The sequence below is a fragment of the Pristis pectinata genome, chromosome 7 (assembly GCF_009764475.1).
Source record: "Pristis pectinata isolate sPriPec2 chromosome 7, sPriPec2.1.pri, whole genome shotgun sequence".
Classification (NCBI taxonomy): domain Eukaryota; kingdom Metazoa; phylum Chordata; class Chondrichthyes; order Rhinopristiformes; family Pristidae; genus Pristis; species Pristis pectinata.
Genome location: NC_067411.1, coordinates 74,630,944 through 74,652,399, shown reverse-complemented (window position 1 = coordinate 74,652,399; position 21,456 = coordinate 74,630,944). Strand labels below are relative to the sequence as shown.

The 21,456-nt window shown below is 39.5% G+C and overlaps 1 protein-coding gene across 1 annotated transcript in view; it reads right to left on the bottom strand.

Moving 5' to 3' along the window:
- frmd3 (FERM domain containing 3) overlaps positions 1–21,456 on the bottom strand; it is a 134,257-nt gene that overhangs the window by 42,333 nt on the left and 70,468 nt on the right. The window contains exons 3-7 of the mRNA XM_052019431.1: positions 19,679–19,721; positions 17,197–17,275; positions 5,417–5,514; positions 3,935–4,058; positions 2,404–2,491 (exon numbers count right to left, since the gene is read on the bottom strand). Of these exons, the coding sequence (XP_051875391.1) occupies positions 2,404–2,491; positions 3,935–4,058; positions 5,417–5,514; positions 17,197–17,275; positions 19,679–19,721 (432 nt within the window). The remainder of the gene's footprint in view (positions 1–2,403; positions 2,492–3,934; positions 4,059–5,416; positions 5,515–17,196; positions 17,276–19,678; positions 19,722–21,456) is intronic.

Below are 21,456 nucleotides of genomic sequence, written 5' to 3'. Positions count from 1 at the left end.
CGTTAATGCACTTGGAATTAATCTACAGACAAAAGGGAAACTGTGTGTGTTTCGGTGTACATGTGACTAATAAAGATATCTTATAAGATCATGAGGGGCATAGGCAGGATGAAAGCACACAGTCTTTTTCCCAGGGAGGGGGTGCTAAAAACAAGAGGGCATAGGTTTAAGCTCAGAGGCAAGAGATTTAAAAGGGACATCAGGGGCAGCTTCTTCACACAAAGGGTGGTGCATATTTGGAATGAGCTGCCAGAAATAGTGGTTGAGGCGGGCACATTAGCAACATTTAAAAGCCATGGATAGGAGAGGTTTAGAGGGCTATGGGCCAAAAACGGGCAGATGGGACTAGCTCACTGGGCAACACAGTCAGCATGGACCAGTTGGGCCAAAGGGCCTGTTTCCATGCTGTATGACTCTATCACTCTATTGTGGTTGTTCAATCTAGGTCACCCCCACTCCAGAACCAAAGTGACTCCAACCTTGGCCACTGTTCTGCAGTTTGCAGACAACATTTGCATATGTACATGTTCAGAGGCCAGCTCCAAGTCAACGTTCACTTGTTCATCAAGCATAGAAAAGAATGGGCCCTACACTAAGTATGCACAAAACAAAGGTCGCCTATCAACTTGCCTCCACTGTACTGTACTGCCACACAATAAAACCCCAGAAAATCTGGACTACTTCCCATATCTTGAGAGGCCTCTCCCAATGAAGGGAAATGTCAATGATGAAATTTACCGTGATTTTTAATGCACCACCATAGCCTTTGGTCATCTGAGGAAAAATGTGTTTTAAACTCAGGATCTCAAAACTGACACAAAGTTTATGATCTAACTATAATCTTCTGAGTTATGGACAACCTACAGCAGGCATCTCAAGGAACTGGAGTGGTGTCCTCAACACTTTCTCTCCAAAATCCCCCGACAGGGGAAATCTGATATGCTGCTTGCATCAGGTCAAAATGGGGGATGTTAATAACACACTGCAATTCATACAGCCAATTTAGGGTCATCAAATTAAACTACCCATATGCATAAAACTATCAACCTGTTATAATAATTATAATTTAACTATGCTGTTCACATCAGCATGATCACAGCAGCTATGATTTTCAACAATAATATCCTAAGTACATGAGGAACAGAAGTAGGTTATAAAGCTCTGCAAACCTGTTCCACCTTTCAATAAGATCATGGCTGACTTTTGTTTAGGTGCAACATCGAAAGCATTGTAAAAATATGGAATACCATCCTTGTCTATGAAATAGTCTTACTAGAAACAAATTTTTTGAATTAAAGTCCTCCAGGATTGGAGAACCTTAGTTATGGGAAGAAAATGGATAGGTTGGGCTTGTTTTCCCTGCAGCAAAGAAGGCTGAGAGGTGACCTGCTGGAAGTATATAAGATTATGAGAGGGATAGATATGGTAGATAATCAAAATCTTTTCCCAAGATAGGGGTATCAAAAACAATAGAGCACAGGTTTAAGAAGAGAAGAAAGAGTTTCAAAGGGGATTTGTACTTCCACACAGGGAGTGGTTGATATCTGGAACCTGCTGCCAGTGGAGGTGGTGAAATTAGATACAATCATTCTGTTTAATAGGCATGTAGACAGACACTTACATAGGCAAGGCATAGATGTGGTCCAAATGCAGGCAAATGGGGTTCGTGTAGACAGGCAAAAAGGTTGGCATGGACATGGTGGGCTGAAGGGCCCACTTCTGTGCTGTATGACTCTACACTGATGGTGTGGCGACTCACCGTCTAGTCAGGCGAACCGGCTCGGCAGTCGGGTTGCGCGGCGTCGGAGCGACGAGGCCCAAGATGGCGGCGGGCCTCGTCTTTCCGCGCAACGGGGAGAACCCGCGCGCGGGAAAGTCCTGATGACGTAGGACTTACGTCATTACCGGTTGTTTTGGGCGGGAACATTCTCCCTTAAAGGGCCCGCGCAAGGCGGGAAAATAAACCAGTTCTGTTTGGCAATCCTCCGAGTAGAGTCTTGTTTTATTCCGCGGTAGCAACCGCTACAATGGAATATTTCAGTAACCATATATACAATCTATTGATTACAAAAATAAAAGCTGTACGAATTCACTGTCAAATAAAAAAGTGGAATTATGCAATAGGTCAGATACATATGAAGAAAGAGACAACAGACATTTTAAGTGTGACACCTCATTATGGGTATAGTTAATTCTCTTTTTCCTTTGGGGACTTATTAATCAGCATTGTATTTTTAGCATTTTCTTTTTTATTTCAGATTTTCAGCAGTTGCAGCTATTCTCTTATCTAAAAATGTAATTACTTTTTTTATTTATATATATACCTTTGCATTATAGAAGAAAAGCAGTAGATGTCTACAATGGGTCAAGTGCAATACAAACAGCAAATCTATGTATTGTTACCTTGCAAGGATGCGGATCAACGCCATAGGTTTCCAATGTGTGAGCTTTTTGCAGAAGGTTCAGTTCAGCAACAGCTGCACTCTGTCCTCTAAAATAATAATAATTAAATCGTAGTTTTTATTTTTAAAGTAACATAAATTCAAAAAGTATTTATGTAAATTTTGTGAAAAAAATTAACCACCATGTAGTGTAATATAATGAATTTAAAAACTGATCTGGAAGACGAGAAGATCAATAATAAGGTGAGACTGGTAGTTGAAATCAAAAAGCCAAGTTGCTGCTAAAAGAGGAAAGCAATGAGGAATGAGGATGTGGGGTTTTAAAGCAATACAGAAGCAAGTGTGGTCTTGCTTCATTATCACCTTCAATAACACCAAATGTTAAATAGTATCTTTATTTATCAGAAACAATAAGAGAAAATATTGAGAACACACAGCAGGTCAGGCAGCATCCATGAGAAAGATAGAAAGCTAAAATTTCATGTCAATGACCTTTCGTCAGAACTGGAAAACTGAAGAAGTGTGTTTTAAGTTGTGTGTGTGTGTGTGTGTGTGTGTGTGTGTGTGTGTGTGTGTGTGTGTGTGTGTGTGTGTGTGTGTGTGTGTATGGGGGGGGGGGGTGGGGGTGGAGGAGACAGGGCAATAGGGAAGGAGGTGGAAAGAGCTGGGATTCATTCCGATAGGATGCAGATCAAAGTTGTCAAGATAACCATTACTTTTAATTCAATAATTTCAGATAACCAGCTCTTTTTATGGTAATATATTTCAGTTTCAGTTTGTCCCTTTGCTTCCTTGCTTTTCTTCATGCACTAAAGTGATGGTAACCTTGACAACCTTGGTGTGCATTCTATCACAGTCATTCCCTCAGTTCTTATCACTCCCAACCCACCTCCCTTCCCCCTCCACTACCCCTCCCCCCGCAACCTATTCCACAAGCACAGTTGAAATCCAGAAACTGTGTAGTTAAAACCCTGCTCCTCCAAAAACTGCACTGTTGCATTCTTTGTTGATAGACTCAACCATTGAAATGACTGTGGAATAGTGAATTTTGGGTTCTTGCCACTAGTTCTAGAAGTGAGCGAACCCTTGATGGCATAATGCCTCATAATTACTGTGACCATCTTTGGTCATAAAAGAGTAGCTCGGCATAGTTTTTTTAAATTGTCTTCCAAGGAATTAATATAACTTCATAGCTATTGCATGTTCATGTATTATAATTAATGCTATTCACACATTCATCTATTATGTAATACATTTGCTGGACTATTAAAAGTTTCAAATGGGATCTGATGATTTAATGTCCTGGCACTTTTAAAAATGTGATTAAGAATCGGTATCAGACCATGACAGATCCGGTGATAAAAAATTTATGAAGAAAGATTCTCTGAACACATTGCCAAAACCTACCTCATTATTAGGGCCAAATACAATAGGGCATGAGAAGTTAAATATTCACTAATGAAATTAGTCTGAATATCACCAACTGGGGTATGAAGGATGTATTAAAAGACCCAAGAGTATCAAAAAAATACCTTAGTTCATTTTTATGAATCTCTGCCATTTTTCTTTCTAGCTTCTGTGTTTGTTTAGGAAACAATTTGATTTCGCTAACATAACCATCTGGGTGCACATCTGGCTCATAATCACCCAATTCAGCTGCAAAGAGAGAAACATATTTAACAGCAAAGTGAATATATAGCCGCTGAGGTAAACTTAATTTCGATTACTAAAGATATTTTTGAATGAATCTTGTTTTCCAAAAAACTGTGCTTATTTGTTAACTGTAAAAATTCACAAAGCATTTGATTTCTATTGGACATCCCATACACTTATTGTCTATTTTGAAGTACAGTATTTTACAACTGCTCTGCAATTATTTATTGCAGAAAGATTTCTAAAATCAGTTGTTATAACAAAGCTAAGTTGGAATCACCTCCCACCAATGGCACTTAAGTATACAATATGCCAAATCAGTAACTGTTCTGCCTGAGGATTTCTAAAATGCAGTAGTCTATAATACTGCAGGAAGTGTCAATCAGTTTCATTACCATTCTGAGCACAAGTACCATATCATTTATTACCATGCTATCCACTCTTCAGCTGTTCCTGCAGTCCAATCATTAAGATCTTATTGTAATCAATACAATGATTAGTGAAGTCAATGGAAATGTAAATCAGTCAGATTTGTCATTGATTACATATTCATCATCCAAAGTTTTAGATACCATCTCGTGTGAAGAGCATCTAATCCCAGTCTTTTATCCTTTCCAGAACTTGCATTATCTCTAAATTTTATTGTTCTTAAATTTCCAGGAAACCAAACCTCACACATACCACCACGTGCCCCCATCCCCCACCTCGCCCACCATGCATTGACACATACCAAAGCAGTATTGTTAAGGAAGCATCCTCCTAAATTTGCTCCAGACTATGCCGGATACCAGGTGATAGGCTTTAGCAGTTAAAATGCCAACATGAATCACACAGTAGTTACTCACCTCAACAAATAACGAAAAAACAATGGAATTTTCAGTACATGGCAACATGAGGTTTAGTAAGATCACACCACAAACTAATTACGCTAGTATAGAACTTATGAAGCATTGTATATAATATGCTTTCTCTCAACAATATTCTTTTTATAGTTAAGTTTCGGTATTTGTGTTTATTTCCTTGAAAAGTGGTGCTTAATTATAGCTATTTTGGAGCTCCTGTTATTCCAATTACCCTTGGAGTTCCTTTGCAGTTCTGTTCTACAGTAGTGTTATTGGATAATTTTATCCATTTGATTGGTAATGTTGATCCTATGCCCAAACCTTCCACATTTTTGGTTCATCAACTATAGTACTCAGCATATATGTGGAAGATGTGCAGAAATGCTATTGGTATTGTGAAAAAAAACAAACAATTAACTGATCAATTTTATTTTTGAATAATTGATCAGTTTTGATAGAAATTTGACACTTTGTCTGTGAATAGTTTGTGCCAAACTGGATATCACTGTTGCTGCTTACCTTGTAAAGTATATGCACCCAAGGAAGCAGCATCTGATAAAGAGCAAAGCAGGCGTCCATGAAATATATCTCTTTTAATTTGAAGATACAACAAGTACCTGTAAAGGAGCAAAATTAAATGAACAGTTGTTTGAGAAAGTGAATTAAATACTCAAAAGGCCAGAATTTAGCTGTTCCGTTCCTCAGCCCAGTTGCTGATAGAATGGCAGCTACACTCAAACCAAAGGGTTTATTCAGCAAACTGTCTGTTCACCAAACCGGTACAGTCCAGCAGTATAGACAAAGACTAAAGTGTGCTGGCAGCTAGCAATGTATTATTGAGAAGAGATTCTCTTAATCAAACCTTCTGCTCATCTTCTCTAATCCCCTAGCCTCCTCCTCCCCCCAGAGTAGTCCCACCACATGATCCACACCTTCCACCCACTGTCTGGATACTCTCCACTACTACATTGCCATTTGTAGTCTTATAAAATTAACATTATGAAGACCCACTTGAAGAAAACTATCTTTGCATAAGATCGAGTGCATTGTTGATTTAGCAATATTTACTTCCTAATATTGAACTGAAAATCCCCAACACAAACCTTTTGGCCTTGAAATACCTCCACACAACTCCAAAAGGAATAATGTTATGCTGATGAAAGTCAGGTTAACCATAAATATAACAATGCTGTGTACCCTTCTGGGTGTCTTGACAGCCATCAGCAAATTTGACTCCTGACCTTTTGGCAGGATTTTCATTTGTGCTGATGCCTTTTTTCTGGCATCAGAATTCCCCCAGGTGATATCAACAGTAGAGCAACATCCAAAGTTCATCTCCATTGTAATTTTCAACCTCACTGGTCTGAAATTTGACAGTTCACTGACCAACCAAGTTTTACTAACCCCATGTCCCCTGGAATGGTGCTATCTAAAGGGCCAACACTCAAATCATACTACATTCTTTATCCTGGTGTTTGTTGGATTGCTCTGCCTTTGAATGTCAGAGCCACGGTCACTCTCAGTTTCTTGGACTCGATATTCTTCCAGTCTGCTACTGCTGATCTCTGCCACATCTCAGAGTTCATTAAGGTCACACAAACTACATACTTAGAGAAATAAGAATTCATCTGCACCTCACAGGAGCAGGTGGAGTGGGTGCCGGGATTTGCCTGCACTGCAGGTTTCCCTAAAGTGCAAGCACTCAATGACTGCACTCGTGCTCATGCAGTGTTACTGCTTGCAGAGATCTTCCTGACAACTTCTCTGTTGTCAGGAGAGCCTTCTTGCAGATCTTCTGTGCACCCCTCCCTTTCAGTAAGAACATGACTCCTACTGGAACTATTAAGCACCCAACTATGCAGAGGTATGACCCTTGAGGAGCACTCTCCCACCCAATCGAACTACTGTAGCATCCATTCATTGATTTGTAACATTCTCCCAAGTATCAACAGCTTCAGCTGTAGTATGTACGTTTTAAAGGCTGGCAGCTGAGATCACAGCTACCAAGCCAAGTGCCAGCAACAACAAGAACTTGCAATCGGTCAATAGAATTGCGTCCACTGAAACTGACCCAGTACAGCGTCACACAGGGAAATGCAACAATATTGTTCTATGAACGTAATTGGAAATTACAATTTTTAGGTGACTTTACATCAGCATTAGGATGACCAGTAATGCTTCTTTTAAAATGAAGCAATTTATTGACTTGGTGTCTTGCCTCTGTATTTATTGTATTATTCTATTGGTTCTCTTCTTTAATTCCCCAGAAGGTGAAAAGCTGCTGATCCAACCTGCCAACTCTGTCCCTTGAGGAACTGATTGCAGGCAGCTGTGTCATGCCTTGAGCCTCGGTTGCCTTAGCTAGCTGGCAGTATTGGAATCAACAAAGGCACTGGATCAGAGATTGACAGAAGAGCAGGCAAGTTGTCACAATGGTAGAGAATTGTATGAGCCATTCAATCAATGCTACCAAGAAGGGAGTGTAATTCTGCAGTGTATCTGTGCTGCATTAGACCAGAGTGAAGGAATAGTATGTTGACAAGGAAGACCTCATCTACCCACTTCTTCAAGGATTGAATTTTTAAGGAGATGGTCCATATTGTGACTGTGACTAAGTCACTGGAGAGACTGGAGACACTGGTAGATATGAAAGTCTTTATTCATCACAACAAGCAGATATTCTCTTGGAGACCCTCACAGCAGAGTCTCCCAAACTCAAAGTACATCACATTTTTATACCCTAAAGATCAAAGGTAACAGCAGGTGATTCAATACAATTTCAATAACTACAATGATATTGTCTACTTCAATATTTTGTGTCTGACAAATGGTTCTATTGAAGTACATATTTACAGTGGGAGCACATTGTAACTGATGTTACAATGATCTTTAGGTTCAAACACCTTTGTTGGGACAAACTAATTCACATGGAAGGTCTAAGAGCTATTGAGGACAGAGAACCAGACACCCAAGATTAATGCTGTGAGGGCTGATTCTCTTTAAGTACACAAATATCCCAGTTATCGATAGAGCAAATATGCCATGACTATGCTTGATTTGTTAAGTGACAGAATTTAGTCTGCTCCCAGCCCTCCTTGATCTCTGGAAGAAGGGTGCAAAATAACTTAGTTGGAGGTGCCTTGTTTGATGGACGTCAATTGACATAACCCCATTGTTTTACGTTTGGCTGATGCAGACTAAAATGTCTCATAGTCACTTCACTTTGCAAACCATATCTCTTGAGGAGCCAGCCCCCTGTTGTGGGCCAACAGCCTGTGCTCTCTGGACAGTGCTGTTTGTTTGCAAAGCTGTCCTTTTAACTTCAACCTGATTACTGCTTGCAATTTACATTAAGAACTGAAGACTGGTTCTTGTTTGAATTAATATCTGCTATCCATAATATCATAGCTCCAGAATAATCCCTAATAGTCCACAAGAGCCATGATGGCAGCAACCCAAGCTATAAGCATCAGTGCTGTCACTCTAGGCTCCATCATTGTGGGTCCCATAATTCATTGAATAGACAATCCCTTCCACGATTGACTCCCTGGTCTCAATGACGCCACACAAGCTGTATTGTGTGCAACCTCACTGTCAGGATTTCAGGCTGACCAGTAAGTTACACACCTATGTAAATCAGTTCTTTCATTGTGGTAGGGGGCACAGGTTTGGGGAGTGCTCTAATAATGCCTTGGTGAGTTGCTGCATTGTTTCTTGTAGATGGTTCACATCCCAGCCATGGTGAAGTGGCGAATGTTTAAAGGATTTGATGGGGTGCCAATCAAATATAGTGTCTTGTTCTGGATGTTGTTGAACTCCCTATGAGTTGCTGGAGTTGCATTCATCCCGAGAGTAATTCCATCACACCCCTGATTTTTTTCCCCTGTAGATAGTGGAAGGGGAAGTAAAGAAGAAAGAAGTCGCAACACAGTTCTCATCTTCTGACCAGCTCTTGTGAACAGCAGTATTTATGTTGTTGGTCCAGGCAAGTGTGGTCATTGCTGACCATCACCCACTCTTTCTCCCCAACCCCACCACCAACACCCTCGGGTTGGAGGTTCAACAAACATAGTCACATGAACGTCTTGGGGAAGTGGTGGGCTTTACTGTTGTCGGAAATGGTCATCACTTATGAAGCACAGATGTTGCCACTTACCACTGATCAGCCTATCACTGGATACAACTAATCTTACTGCAGGTGAGCACAGACTGCTTCACTCCCTGAATAATTGTGAATGGAACCAAACACAATCCATTATTAAAGGACATCTAGTCTAACCTTAAGATGGAGGAAGGCCAATGATGATGTAGCTGAAGATAGTCGGGCTTAAGACTCTGCCCTGTGGAAATCTTGTAAAAGAAGGTGTTACACCTGAGATGTCTGCACTCTAACAACCACAACCATCTTTCTTTAAGACTCCAGTCAATGAAGCTTGCCCTCCAGATTTTCCACTGATTGCAATTTCACCAGAGCAACTTAATGTCATATTCAGTTAAATGCTGCCTTGATGTCAAGAAACATCACTCCCATTTCACTACTGTAATTCTGCATTATCATCCATATTTAGACTAAAGCTGCAATGAGGCCTGGAGCTGAGTAGTCCTGGTCAAACCCAAACAATGCATTAGTGGCCAGATTACTGGTAAAGGAGCAGTTGACAGCAATGTTGGCAGCAACTTCCATCACTTTGCTTTTACTGATTGATTGATAATTGGTCAGATTGAATTTGTCTTATTTTCTGTTGACAGGACATACATGGGTGGTTATTCACATTGATGGGTGGCCACCTATGTTTTCGACTAAAGGTGCAGATGCTTCTAGAGCACAAATTTTCAGCACTATAACCTGGATGTTATTGGATTCCATAGCCTTTGCTATATCGAATATGTTCAGCCATTTTTTGATATCATGTGGAATGAACTGCATTGGCTGAAGACTGACTTCTGTGAAAGTGGGGAGGAATAAATGAATCATCAACTCAATAATTCTGTCTAAAGCTAGCTGCAAATGATTCAGCCTTACATCTTGCACTCATGTGCTGTGCTCCATCGTTGTTGAGGGCCAGGATGTTCATAGATCTTTATTCAAGCATTTCACAGATAGATATAGCAAGTCTATGGCAAGCATTAATCCAATATATTGGTTGAAGAATTGTTTGGCTCTGCCTATGATAATGGTGCACATCGTTCAAGTCGGTTGATAGTACATTTGTTAAGACAATTAACATATCGAACACAATGATACTCTTCATCAAATTGGGCTGTGGCATCTTTTGTAAATAAGGGCATCTTCATCCTGTGTTCTGGGGAATAAGGAAGATTCACTAAATGTTTGATGAGACTTCATGGTATAATATTATACATAGCTCCAGTAAAATAATAGACAAACTTTTGGCTGAAAGCTGAGAAATTGAAATAAGTGTCAGCTGAGGCTTACAGTTAAATGAGCATGCAGGCAATTGAGAGATGACAAATATTTCACATTGTCTCAGCTTCATGTGAAAATTTGAATTTTGGCTAAAATACTGCCAATTGATGTTGTGCCCTCTGATGTTAAAAACATGGAGAAATCCTCCATGTACTTCAGGTATAAAATCAATGGGGCAAATCTTCCAGGCTGTGCCAGCATCTCTGTTGGGAATTACCCATGCATAACATGGAAATCCTGGAACATGGGACTGGCATTGGCTTAAGCCGGCAATGGCATCGTCCACCATGCTGTCTGCAGTGTTGACTGCTATTGTTCAGAGTTCTCTGTAGAACCTTGTGCAAAAACCGAATGTACCTTGCCGTATTCCTCTACTGTGCCAGCTCCAGTGTTATTCTCCCTGGACTGTCTAGAGTTGGTAGGCATCTGTTTAAACAAATGACTAGCAGTATTTCGCCACTTAAAAATATTTTTTTTGGTCAATGATTTCAGCAAAAGTTGTGAAATTAGAAGCTAGTCTGACAACCAAAACTATGAAAACACAGATCTTCATGTGTAAGAACTAATGTAAATTTGTTTATGTCCTACTCAAAACCATTTATGGTGAATTAATTTATGTTAATTTAATTACATTCTCCCACTCTGCCTTTCCACCATTGCCCTACTGTAGAAAGGTAACCAAGTTACAGGTGTTCTATTAAAAGTCCTACTTGAACTGATATGACCTCTATTTATCACTACTGTCTGCAAAAAAAAAGTGATGCCTGCATTTAAATTAAGTAGCTGACCTAAGCCTTTGGCCTCTCCATTTAATCAAAGAGAAGATATTTATTGTTTAATTTATGCTTCTGACAGATGAGAGATATCCCTCTTCTGCTGGGAGTAAACAAATTAATCCAGAAATAGAAGGAGACAGTATATTTTAAATAAATAGCACAAGACATTAGAGTTGACAACGTCTGGCTTTTGGATGCTATTAATGCCATGAAGGAAACCAAATATCATCCATGCCACATGCATACATATACGGCACCTGGAGCACCAGATGCCAGCTTGGTATGAGGCTCTACTGCTCTCAGCACAACTATTTAGTAAAATCATTAACCACTTACTGATTATTTAATGGAAATTTTCTTCTGAGTGTTGCTATCATGCAAAACGTTGTGGTATTTCAAATATCTACAGGGAGTGGTATAGCAGTTACTGAAGCAATACTGAGTTTTAGAGAAATATGGGCCAAACTCAGGCAAATGGAACTAGCTCAGCTCGGCAACTTGGTCAACATGGATTAGTTGAGCCAAAGGGCCTGTATAGCTCTGTGACTCTATGAATTCATTAAAATTCTGCACAGGCCAGTTTCTCCCTCACAGGGAACCACTGGTAAGTCTTCCTCTTGAAAATGTGCCTGATCAAATGTTACAAAGTGAAGGGCCATGCTTCTCTAGGTTTCATGCTCCATCATTCAATGCCAAGGCTGATCCTTAGACTCAACAGCTGTTATCACCCACTGCTTTCTAAGCACATGTCTGGAGGCATGCAAGCACTTCGAGCTTATAGGAGGTCTCTCCTTCTTCCCATTTGCTCCATCAATTTCTCCAATACAGCATTGGAAAACCTCTAAGACTGTTCTTCCGAAGTCCACCACTTTTCCCCAGATCAAAATCCAGCTCATAAAAACATACAATACCTTTTCCAGCTACAATCTATTCCCTCCTTAGGAGGAGACTAGCTTTAAGCAGTGCAGCATCGCTTTAACTACAGTAAGCAAGTTATCATAATGAGCCGCCATCCCGCTCATCCATGCAGCAAATCAGAACGAAAGGTACCAGTCCCTGCACCCAGAAATCATGGAAATGATTAGGCAGCATCAAGTGCCTTGCATTGTATCAATTAGTGCACATCATAACTCCCACATCAATTCAAGTCAAGTCGAGTTTATCAATTTAGCTCCCATAGTCTCTCAATATCTGAAAATGTTGAACATCTCTGACTCTTGGTGCAATTAAAGTGAAATTAGTAAGTCACAGCAATTTAATATGATGAAATAGTCAGAATCACGTTAATTGATTTTTAAAACCAGCAACCACATTTTGAGAGGAAGAATGGGAAGCAATATTAATAAAATAGCAATGCTTTAAAAGGCTGTTTTGAAAGTTTGTACATTCTCCCTGTGACAGCATGATTTTACCGTGGGTGTTGTGATCTCCTTCCACATCCGAAGGATGTATTGGCAGGTTAAATGTTGTCTGTGGGTTACCCCTTTGTGTAGGTAAGTGGCAAAAGAATCTAAGGGGAATTAAAGTCGATGGGCTGTGGGGACTTTTAGAGAAGAAGAAAGGTTTTACTCTGCTGGAAGCCAGCATGGCCTCAATGGGCTGAATATTCTCTCATAGTAAGGGATAGAGACCTGAAGATTCATATATGCAAATTGAAGGTGCTGGACAATATAAATGAAGCATGCAGGTTCCTTGATTGCATAAATAGAGGCTAACAGTGCAAAAGAAAGAAGATTATGCTAATTCTTTAACAAACCAGATGAAGAATGTTTCTCTGAATAGTGTGTCATGATCTGGATTGCACTCCCTAAAAAGGTAGTAGACAAGGATCCTACCGCAACTTTAAAGGGGAATTGGATAAATATGCTTGGAAAAATTGTAGCATAATTTGAAACAAAAGCATCTGTACTGCACTAACTGGACAGCTCTTTCTAAGAGTGGCACATTGGACCAAAGGGCCCATTGTTCTGTATGATTCTATGCTCTTGAATTTAACCTTGATCCAAGTTTCTGATCTTTGATTTGGGATCATCAGAGGCTGACACAAGTTTGAGATTGGCAATGGAAGTGAAATAATAAATTATGTAGCTTGAACAAAGAGTTTTAAAAAGAGACAAAAGCCTGGGAATTTGATAGCACAATGTCAGAAAAAATGTGTTGCACAAATGAAAACAGCATTAACGTGGCATTCAGCAATTTGGCATACATCCCTGGAGGAGTTAACATTTGATGATAATATTGTATTATCTTTTTCTTGAAAGATTACCTTGTACCCTGGAATTGTTTTTCTGGTCTCCACCTCACCAAATTGTCGTCAACAGTAGTGCAACACTCAAAATTCGTCTTCAGTGGAAGCTTTAGCAACATCGGTCTAACAAAATGACACCACTGTTCACTCATAGAAGAATCAGTTTTAACTAATGCTGAAGTCTTCAAAGCAGTGTTACTTAGAGTGCTGGAGACATTTCCCTGTGTTCATAAGCAGAAGACTACACAACCCAACAAAAGAAAGTTCAAATAAACTGACTAAACACCAACAACAGATTTCACTAGGTTTTCCTTCAAAATGTAGTGGCCAGAAATGTCAGAAATCCTGCAAATACACCAGTAGTTCCAGACTGATCAGTGGAGAAATGAGCAAAAAAAGGGGAGAGGAATCTGATAAAAGAGGTGGCACCAACACCTTATCCACCAGGCTTCACAGACAACCACTCTTCTGATCACTTTGCACTAAAAATGTACTTTGTTTTTTTTTAATTCTACTTGTTCTTTTTTTCTTGTAAAAATTGTGTATAATTTATGTTTAAATTACGTATAACATGTGCCTGTGATGCTGCTGCAAGTAAGTTTTTCATTTCACCTGTGCATACATGTACTTGGCCATATGACAATAAACATGACTTTAACTTTATCACACTTGTTGCAGAAGCAATGTCTGTGTGGGATACCCTTCCACAGAATAGTCCTCACTCTCATCTGTGACCTCAGAAAACATCAAGGACGTGCTCATGTAGGTACCTGCTCTAGTCTCAAAGGCAAATTCAAAGTCAAGGTCACCCACATTCTCAGAAACCTACCCTCCTACCCTCAGGACTCTTCCAGGCTATCGCCACACTACAGTATATGCTATGTATGCCACCTTGTTTCTCCCTGCTACATTAATGTAGCAAAAGAAGCCTCAACCATGAAGGTGGGGAATGTTTGATTTTTGATTTATCCAACTTTAGCATTCAGAGCCAGCAAGGGCAGGCATCCGGAGAATTCCAGATGTGCCCTGAGATGTTGAAGCTGCCTCCCAGGTGCACTGTTCTTCAGCAGATGGTGTGAGTTCCTCTGCCCCCAGGAGTGCTCTGCCACACATCCCCTCCCACTACTGGAGCATGTATTCATTCCTTGTCAACACTCCCCAGGAGCTGCAAGAGTTCTGCTGGTATTGTGGTGCGCCCCTTTAAGCATTGTTTCCTTAATTCAAAATTATGAGGATACGTGCTGGAAGTGCAAGAAATTCAACTAGTAACACTCTCTATTCTTGACCTGGGTAGTGTTACACAAGGGATTCTGACAGTGTTATTATCAGATGGGCTTCAACAAATGTTGATATATTTTTAGAGCTTTCTGAAATAGTGCAAGAAAGGATACTAATACTATTTTAATGCCAGGACAAATTTCTAGGCACAAATATTTTCTGAGATAAATCTTTAAAATATTTTCAAATATTGCTGCAAGTGATATGGTCTATCTGTGAAGTAAAAATAACATGGATCCTACAACTTTTGCAGACAAAATCCAGAACTTTTATTCTTCACATTCACAAGTTTAATGTAAAATAGAGTGTTATTCTTAGGAAGTAGAATAACTTGTTAACCTGTGTCAGCAGAATGTATTAAAATGCAGAAATTACAGTTAAAAAACTTATAAATGCAATTATGGTCTAAAAGATGCAGACAGAGAACTAGAGATGGATTTCCTGTAGCCAATTTGTTATTTAGAACAATAAAATGCAGTAAGACCTCAGTATTCAACTGCCTCAGGGTAATATATATAAACTAAATTATTACATTCAGGTTAATGCTTCAGCAAAGTCATCTGGTGGGGATCAAGTTGATTTTGCTTAGAGATTACAAGTGGTCTGCATTAAATTAAAGAACCATTCTCAGACGTTTAATTGAAGGCACAGAATTGTTTTTTTTCTTCTTTGAGAGGCCAACAGAAAATAGATATTTGAGGGAAATATCTTGCCTGTGTCAGGCAAGTACATCACAGTCTACCTGCAGTGTAAAGTTTCCTCCAACTCACTCCGATTACACACTTTCAAATATGAATCAGAAAGTTACTTCCTCCTATGAGGGTACACCAAGTAAAGTCAACTTGCATTAAATTTGTAGTGTTGATCTATGCTCATTTACAACCAAGCAAAATCTGTGTCAGGCAAAGATGGAAAGAAGAGCTGAATTTCATTGGTTTGTATTTCCTATCAAGATATTAGTAACAAAAATATTTGTGCTGTACCTAAAATACACCACGTCACCCTTTTAGTGTATCACAGAACAATAAAATAATATAGCACAAAGTTATTCTGTCCGTGTATTTGTGCCACCTCCAGGAAAGAGCTTTCTAAGGAGCCCAATCCCCTGCTCAAACAGCAGAGCCTTGTATTTTATTTTAAATTTTAAGTATTTGTTCAATTCCCTTTTGAAAGTTGCTATTATGTTTCTGCCACACTTTCAAACAATGCATAGCAGATTATAACAACTTGCTTCATGAAAGTTCCCCTGTAATCACTGGCTCTTTTGCCGGTTATGATAAATCTATGACCTCTAATTATTGACCCAAACTGTCTCTACCAACCGTTTCTCCTAATTTAGTCTAGCAAACTTCCCTTAACCATTTGCTCTAAGGAAACCAAACCAGCTTCGCCATTCTCTCCATATTCCCCATCTATTCTAATTAATCTCTTGTATATCCTCTTGACACATTTCTTAAAGTAGACTGGCCAGAATTGAATACAGTATACCTGCTCAGCCACAATCTATGCAATAAGATTTAAAATACTTTCCTTGCCTTTGTATTACATATCTCTATTTAAAGCCAAAGATCATGTGAGTTTTTAGCAGCCTTTTCAACATGCCTTCCTAACTTTGGAGATCTGAATAAACTCTTATCTCTCTGTCCTTTAATGCTTCAAGACAGGTATCTTGATATATGGACAAGAATAACCACCATAATTTCTATTTACATAGTTCCTTTAAAAGCAGCAAAAATGTCCCAAAGTTCTTTAATGGAATGTTATCAATAGAAAAAAATGTTTCTCTTACTTCTTATCTGTCCTATCAAGATATAGCATTTCAAATTTTCCAGCAGGATGGCTCATTATCACAGCACGTAGAGCTGCTGCCTCACAGCTTCAGCAATCCAGGTTCAATCCTGACCTCCAGTGCTGTCTATGTGGAATTTGCACATTCCCTCTGTGACCACATGTGTTTCCCCTGGCTGCTCCAGTTTCCTCCTCATCCCAGAGATGTGCTGATAGGTTAACTACAATTTATCCCTAGTGTAGGTGGGTGATAGGAGAATCAGGGTGAAATTGATGAGCATGAGAAAGAGAACAGGTTAGGGGGAAATAAATGGGGATACAGGATTAAAGGGATTTCTCTTAGAGCTAGCATAGACTCTGTGGGCTGAATAGCCCCCATGTCATAAAATATGAGAAATATGAAAAATAAATGTGAGAAATCATTAAATTTCATCAGCATGTATGAGCCCATGTCTCTGACCATGTCAGTCTGAATTCTCTTACTATCCTCTGTTTCCAACATTCTAAGTTGTACATCATTTGCAAAATTTGAAATTATAACCTGTAGTTGTAGTTTTGGTCCCAATAGCCAACATTTGGACACATTCTACTTCTCTATTCCCACAGGCTTTTATTTTGTTAACATGTCTATTACCTTCTATTTTTTCAAACACATACAGAGCAGCAACCGTGCTAACTTCACCAACCCTCTCCATTGTTTTACAACCAACATCCAAGCTTCAGTTAATTTAAAAATCAGTTTTGAAATCACAGTTCAGTTTTCACAAGAAAATGAAAGTACCTGGTGAGCTCTTCTTTGACCTTCACTGGTTCTGCAGGATAAAATTTCACTCTGAAGCACATGGTATACGGAGGCTGAGCTGCAATATCATGAAGAAATAAGTAAAAACAGTACAAAATAAATATTTTTGTATGTCTGTGAAACATGTGGATGTATTCAAGAAATGCTCTGGGCCACAGAATAAATCATGCAAAACAAGCCTTGTATTTTCAGGCATGGCTGTAGGCAAAAAACTCATTGGTGAAAATGGAATAAAGATGCATGAAAAGGCAGCTTTAAAGCTCAGAGCATATCAGGAAAGAAACAGCACATAATAATTCACTTCTCGCAATATGTAGCAGCTGCATTATGTACCACTTGTGATCATCTCATTTTTCAACACAAATTTTATTTTTTGTATTAGTCCTCTTGACACCGACATATATTCAAATCTGTAAATAACTGATTCTAAAACTACATTTGCATATAAAATTACCTACATGCTATTGAACCTTCTACATCCACCCAGAAATTCTGGAAATTTATAACTGACGTATCAGGACTTCCATCATCACTCCACAGACTTAAAAAGGAAGATAGAGAGCTGGAGACTTGAAAACAGAACAAGGAGACCTGAAGCCTGGAGGAAGGAAGAGGAGGCTGGAACCAAAAGAAAAGGCAGTTTGAGAGCAAAAGGTGTAAATGGAGCATAATATGTCCAGAGTAAAAGGAAATGGGAATTAGCTGGCAGAAAAGTAGGCAAAATGTACATCTGAAAAGAATCCAGCAGAAAAGATATTATACACTCTAAGTAGTCCAGAATAGACAGGACAAATATTATAGAACAGGACATGATGAGGGAACTCATCACTACGAAGTATGGAGCCATTCACTATAAAGGAGATGTTTCAGAAAACGGTGTTTCCTCCTCATTGTTATTGATGGAGTCCTCACCCGTATCTCCTCCATTTCTGCACATCTACTCTTACCCCATCCCTCTCCCAGACAGAACAGGGATAGAGTTCCCCTGGTCCTCACCTATCACCCCACCAGCCTATGCATCCAGCTCATCATTCTTCATAACTTCCACCAGCTACAACATGATCCCACCACGAGCTATATCTTCCCCTCCCCACCCCTTTCTACTTTCTGCAGGGATCCGGTCCTCTCTAACTAAATGAGGATGTACTTGTGATAGTGAATGTTCATCATATGATAGGCTTGTGGTGTGAAAAGAGATTAACCAGAGTGAGTTAACCCACTTGAGTTTAGAAGATTGAATGGTAATCTCCTTGAAGCACAGAAAATTCTTTTAGGGCTTGGCAGGATAGAAATGAAGGTAATAATTCCCCTGCAGAGGGCACATAAACAGTGTAGTGTATCTGCAACAAACATTCTGCTGGAGGAATTCAACAGGTCGAGCAGCAGTTCAAACCACTGAGTTCCTCCAACAGATTGTTTGTTCCAGCATTTGAAGTCTCTTGTGTCTCTAAAGTATCTGCACCCACAGGAGTAGTAACAAAGGGAATGGTTCCTCCCCATATCAAAACTATATGATCCCTGAATTACCACAGAAAATCTGCTACTTCTGAAAGAAAACTAACAAATTAAGGAAACTCTAGAAGAATAAATAAAGGAGAAGAAATAAGATCATTTCACGTGCAATTTCTGGATATGGGAGACCATTTTCTTCACATAATATCTTGCATCTGAATACTCCCAAAGGCACATCATCTGCCAAACTTGCAGCCAACAAGTTTAAGTTCAGAGTTTTTGTCTGTACTCCATTTGTCTTTCTGTATCTACAGCAGTCTAACGAGCAATCCTTAGAGTGCCCACTAGAGGCCACTGAAGAGCAACTATATTTTTCCTTCTGTCGACAATAATGTGGGGCACTGCCAGCCCAATTTACACCCCTCCTATTTGTTTACTGCCTTCCCCCTCACCCCCCACCACCCCCCAGGATTTAACTGCATTGAGCAAGGACCATGACCAGCATCAGAATGTCCGATCTGAGCCAAGGCCAATTTTCAACATCCTCTGATCCTCATGTTTGTACATGTATTATCACCATCTTGGAAACTATCTTAAAATACCTCAGGAAAAAAAAGTGATTGCTGGCCTAGTGCAGATTCTCTTAAAATATTCCTGTGATGGATGTAAAAAGGACAAGCAATTATGGATGCTATTTAAGGACCTCTAATTGTCCAACTTATTGATTAAGAACATTTCAAGATGCTCTACTCTTGGCAGAAAATCAATAAGCAACCACATAGGATGTCACAGCGGAAGTAACTAGCTCAGGAAAGGAGACAGTAGTTTCCAAATGGTCCATCGTCACCAAACAGGAACACAAATGAATTGCGTAATATAAATCTGTCTGAATTTGGCAGCATTTCTCTAAGACAGCTGATAATGCCAGAGTATAGCGACGCCTGATTTACATAGAACTGTTGACATTTTCCACCTTCATTTACAGAGAGAGAAAAAAGGTCAAACTCACTTTTCATTTGCTTCACAACTGACTTGTTGGGTTCCAGCCAATGCTATGAAATGAAAATTGGAGATTGATAATTAGAAAACATTGCTCTTTCTCATCCTTTCATACAAACACAAAGATTGCCTTGTGATGCGTGATGTAGTTGCCAATGAATTTCAAAGGTTCACTTTCATTTACTTAAAAATGTGAGCCTACAGGACAAAGAATTATTTAGTCAGCATTTACTATGCAAATACCAAACAAATGAAAAGTTTCAGTAACAATCAAGACAAAAATCACATGTCATATTTCTGGAGGAATTAAGAAGGTTATTAAATAGTCACAACAGACATCTAAATACAAATACAACTTGCAAATGTAAAAATTATTTTAATTCTAACGTCATTGTCAAACTAGTGTTGAGTTTCATCAGCATTCAGCTACAGGATTGACCAGGATGCCTTTCGGCAAACCTGGAACATGACATCGGATGGCTGAAGCAGAGTGCAATAGTGGCGAGAACAGAATGCTTAAATAAAGTGAGTGAACATACTTCAAACAGAATCTGTGGTCTGATCTTACAATCAGCCTGCAGGGAAACAAAGGTCAAAGATAGCAGCAAAATAAAGAAAATACTGTCCCATAATCTCTTGCAATGACGTTCAGAAAAAAAATTCATGAAATCATAAAGGTTTTTATAATTCAAAAGCAATCAGTGCACATTATTGACTTTTGATAATAGTGTACATTAGATATTAGAAGGATCAGGTGTTCACTAGAAGGGTCTTGTTTTAGAAAACCATCTGCATCGATGTGGAATGGGAAGCTAGTGACTTTTCATGAATATAAGGTAGTAATATAATGAATATAATTTATGAATATAAGGCAGGCATGGTAGCATAGCGGTTAGCATAACACTTTACAGTGCCAGCGAACCAGGTTCAAATCGGCCACTGTCTGTAAGGAGTTTGTACATTCTCCGTATGTCTGCGTGGGTTTCCTCCGGGAGCTCCGGTTTCCTCCCACATTCCAAAGACGTATGGGTTAGGAAGTTGTGGTCATACTATGTTGGCACCAGAAGTGTGGCGACACTTGCGGGCTGCCCCCAGAACACCAAGCAAAAAGATGTATTTCACTGTGTGTTTCGATGTACATGTGACTAATAAAGATATCTTATCTTAATTTGGCATTAAAAGGGGGAAAACAATTCCAAAAGGGCATTAACAGACTAGAACATACATGAAGAATTTTATGCAGTCAGCAGAAGCATTTTAACATCATCCTCTGAAGGAAAATTCCTATACAGCAAAATATCCAGAATCGAATGTAATACGCACTTACATACGCACTAGAAAAAGTCTCGTTTGGCACACTTGCCTCACCGTGAAATAAAGGGAGCAATTTTAAGTTGCTGGTGGGGATGTAGCCTAATTAATCAATATGGCCCAGTAAAATTCACCAGCTGCGCCACATTATCATGCTGCTGTGCAGTTCCAAGGGAGCGGAGGAATGATCCCAGTGGCAAGTGACTAGTAGCATGGTCTTACAAGGATGTCAATAAGGAGGGACTTCTGGGTGGGGACCATTATCATCTCTACCTCATAGGGACATGGTTGTACTTTGCACAGTACAAGGTTGAAGGCCAGTTCCCTTTATGAGACGAATCTACCTCTCGAAGAATGGAGAAAGCTACTGTAAGAAGTGTTGAAGAATCTAGGTCTGGGAAGCAGCAGCACCCAAAATCTAGCGAAAGTTAGGCGAAATTCCTGCTTGAAACCTATCCAAATAGAACAGAGGAAACA